This window comes from Agrilus planipennis, unplaced genomic scaffold (genome assembly GCF_000699045.2).
Source record: "Agrilus planipennis isolate EAB-ADULT unplaced genomic scaffold, Apla_2.0 scaffold105, whole genome shotgun sequence".
In the NCBI taxonomy this organism is placed as follows: domain Eukaryota; kingdom Metazoa; phylum Arthropoda; class Insecta; order Coleoptera; family Buprestidae; genus Agrilus; species Agrilus planipennis.
The window spans coordinates 533,326-536,985 of NW_020438878.1; the positions used below are offsets into that span (position 1 = coordinate 533,326).

The 3,660-nt window shown below is 31.0% G+C and overlaps 1 protein-coding gene across 1 annotated transcript in view; it reads left to right on the plus strand.

Annotated features, from left to right (window-relative positions):
- The first annotated feature begins 560 nt into the window (after positions 1-560).
- LOC108737753 (sodium/potassium/calcium exchanger 4) overlaps positions 561-3,660 on the plus strand; it is a 42,711-nt gene continuing 39,611 nt past the window's right edge. Inside the window, exon 1 of the mRNA XM_025981442.1 lies at positions 561-762. Within this exon, the coding sequence (XP_025837227.1) occupies positions 738-762 (25 nt within the window). The 5' untranslated portion in view covers positions 561-737. The remainder of the gene's footprint in view (positions 763-3,660) is intronic.

The following is a 3,660-nucleotide window of genomic DNA, read 5'->3' on the forward strand; positions in this document are numbered from 1 at the left end:
TGAAAATTGTGTAATTTTATAATATAATTTTCAATAACTGGATTTTATAATCAATATCTACAGAATAGAATTTAAAATAAAAATCATTTGTAATGTACATTGGATAACATATGAATAAATTAGGAAATTGATAAATGTTAAATAAAAAAGCATAATAACGTTGTGACTGGACCTCAGTTAATAGCAAATATTATTTTGATTGTAAAAAGAAAAACTAACTCTCAGATTTTATTATTATTAAGTAGAAACTTAAGAATTTTTTTATGAAATAATAGAAAAAGTAAAGTTCAATTTCAGTTTATCACCAAAATTTATACAGTAAGAATTTTTAACTCACAATAAAAAATATCCGTTTGAAAGGATGGACCAAAGCATTATAAGAATCAATTTAAAGAAGTAGCAGACAGTGAGATACAGGAAGCAGCAACTTACACTAATAATAGAATAATAATTACTTTCTTCCTCATTAAAAACGTCGAATAAAATGCTACAGCAGATTCAAATATACTACGAATTTCTTCATCTGCAAATTTGAAACAAATAGCGTTACTGTGGAGTAGCTCCGCGTAAAATTTCTGTGACAACAGCACTGGCAAACAAAAAGATATACAGACGGCACTCTAAACCAACAAACAATGAAACTTAGTGCGGCAATTGTTATTGTCATTATTGTTAAATTCTCAGGGAGGGGCGGTAATCACATTAGTTAGTGAGTGTTTTATCTCGACGTGAACATCATGGATTTTGAAACACTTGTTACAGGTAAAAAAATAGTAATAGAATATTTTACAAGCTTGATATTACCGCATAGTACAATAATAAATTGCACGGTTGCTAGAAATATCTATGTTGCTTTTTTAGTTCTTCTCGCTTTTGTATCTTTGCACGAAACGTAAAAGAACAATTGAGATGGTAAATTATCGAATTAAAGATAAACAGGAGCGACTGCGTCTATCATACAAGAACTGCTGTAATCGTAGAGACCTTTTTCCGAATGAGAATAGCCGAAAATATGTACAAAGCCGAAAATATATATGTATAATTTATGAACAATAGCACCCATACGAACCAAAATTGTAATTATAATCAGTGTAATTAATTTTATGATGAAACGATAAAATATTTTCAATTTTGCGCAACTAATACACAGGCATGTGTATGGTGAAATATGAAAAGAGACAAAGACAAGCCTAAGATTTAAGTTATGAACCGAAACTATTTACTACATTTTAAGAGAAAATGTGGCTTTTCGGACTAACCATCATCAAAATTTTGTTTCATTTTCTTTCGACACTATTAAAAAAACAAGGGGAAACTTGAAAACTCTTTATAGAAAACCTTAAAATTACTTGTATATGATACTTACACATACAAAAGTCAGATAAGTCAGGATGAAAGTAGCAGTAGGGATATATAAACCAGAGGATAGCGCAGGATCGAGTCGCCTTCAATAAAAAGAAAGTACTATACCTACTTCAATGCTAGTGAACGGTCAACTTAGAAATTCTAAAAAGATTATTAAAGTGTATGTTTGGAGCACAGCGCTGTACGGGTGCGAAACATAATAGAGGAAATAATAGTAACAAAAAGGTTAGAAGCGTTCGAAATGTGGTATTACCGGCGAATGATGAGGATACCGTAGATAGGGAAGATTAGAGATGAAAAGGTATTAGAAAGATTAAAAGAACAGAGGAATCTGTGGAAGTTAATAAGATATAGGCGAGATAGGTTGGTAGGACACCTTTTCCGACATGAAAGGCTAGTGTAGAGACATATTAGAGGTAGAAACAAGACTTAAGATAAGTAAATGTAGACCTAGATTAGATTACTGTTCGCAAGGAGTTAAGGATGTAAAATGTTTTAGTTTTTGGGAAATGCTAAGACTAGAAAGAGTGGAAGTGCGTGTCCAACCAGTCTTAATATATAGATGATTTAAGAAATTGGATATTTTCTAAGTTTAATCTAATATGAAACGAGACTGCTGCTTTTAGTAATCAGAATAAGTTTTGTTAAAAGATAAGAATGCAGTTTTGTACTCGATAAACCTAACATAGCCGATTATATTACCTGTAATAATTTTTAAAATATCTAAATGGTTTTGTTGCAACATTTATAGCCCTATACCTTCCTAACCAAATAACTTTTCAAATATCATCAAAGGATAAAATATACTTAGGATAAGCCAGGAACTACTATTTATTAATGTTGCCATACGTTTAATAGAAGCTCTGTATAACGAAATTTGTCAACACTAATAGAACATTTAGTAGCCATCGTCACGCTTCTAAATTATAACGGGATTAAGGATAATCCAAGTAATCTAAAGATAATGTTTGAAATCAGATTTTTATCATAATTTGCTAATAGGTACATAATTCCGACGATATAAAAAAGGCATTTATCTAACTTTGTTCCTAAGTACCTACGACCCCTCTACCATCAACTTTTTTAACTTCTCATAATGGTAAAACTAAACCGAAAAGGGCACGTTTTCCTTATTATAGCGATGCGGAGATTTGTTGTCTACTTCCTAAGTACGTAATACGTAATTCTCATTCCCGGAGACAGACGTCTTACTTATACATAAGCTTCTATTTCCGAAATTACATTCCGGTAAATTTCAGTTATTCAACTTCACTCGCAGATCTTCACAAGATAATTAAATGTTCGTTAATGAAACTTATGAATATCCAGGACAAATATGCTTTTAAAAATAGCAAAATTAGAAATAACTGCGTCATGTTACAAATTGTTTTTATCTGCAGTAAGAAGGTAATTTATTAAGGTATATAGTCGGAAAATGTAACATCACGCGGCAAGTCGGACCCCTGGTGGATATGTCTAAAATGAGTTATTTTAACAGGCTTCAGAAAGTAACTTGTTCGTAACAACTGATAATCCGCAACAGTGTTTTAATTAACCATTACATTTATTAAATCTTTATTACTGTTATAATTATGTCATCACTTTTTTATATCTTTGCCACTAATCGCACCGTTTAAGCATCATGGAAATTAACTAGGAAACTTACCCTGAAGAAGTCTCACAACTTGAGCGTGAAACGTCGTTCGCGTCTTCATATAAGTCACTGCATAAGCTTTATACCAATAACCAACAGTGATTGAATTTTTGTCTGTTAAGTGTAAATGTTTGTTACATATTAAATGTAGCATTCGTTAATATGAACACATCGATGATGTGAATATTCGGTGCTTTCTTAGGTTCATAAAATTAAGCGTCTATTGTCTGCATAGTGGATCAACAGAAATGGAATCGGTTGTGATATTATTGTAAAACATTTTTGTAATAAAATTTACAATTTAAAGAACATTAATTTTGAATATCTCAGGAATTTTATTGAAATAACTCTTTGTATGTCTCGATTTCTTAAACATTTAGCGAGTTAGTTAGTATGGGAACAACTTACTTGACAAAGTACATTGGAATTGTAGGAACCCCGTTGTAGGTACATAGTTTCATAGTGCCAAGGATATTTTTGTTTTCAATAAATGAAAATTTGTGTTCAATTTAATTTTTAGTAAACCAATTTTTTAAAAAGGGGACTTGATTTACTTCTACATAGGAGGGCAGACTGTTACATTAGGGAAATTAAATCAAGCTAAAAATAACTTCTAAAAGAAGCAAATTAAGTCGAAATAC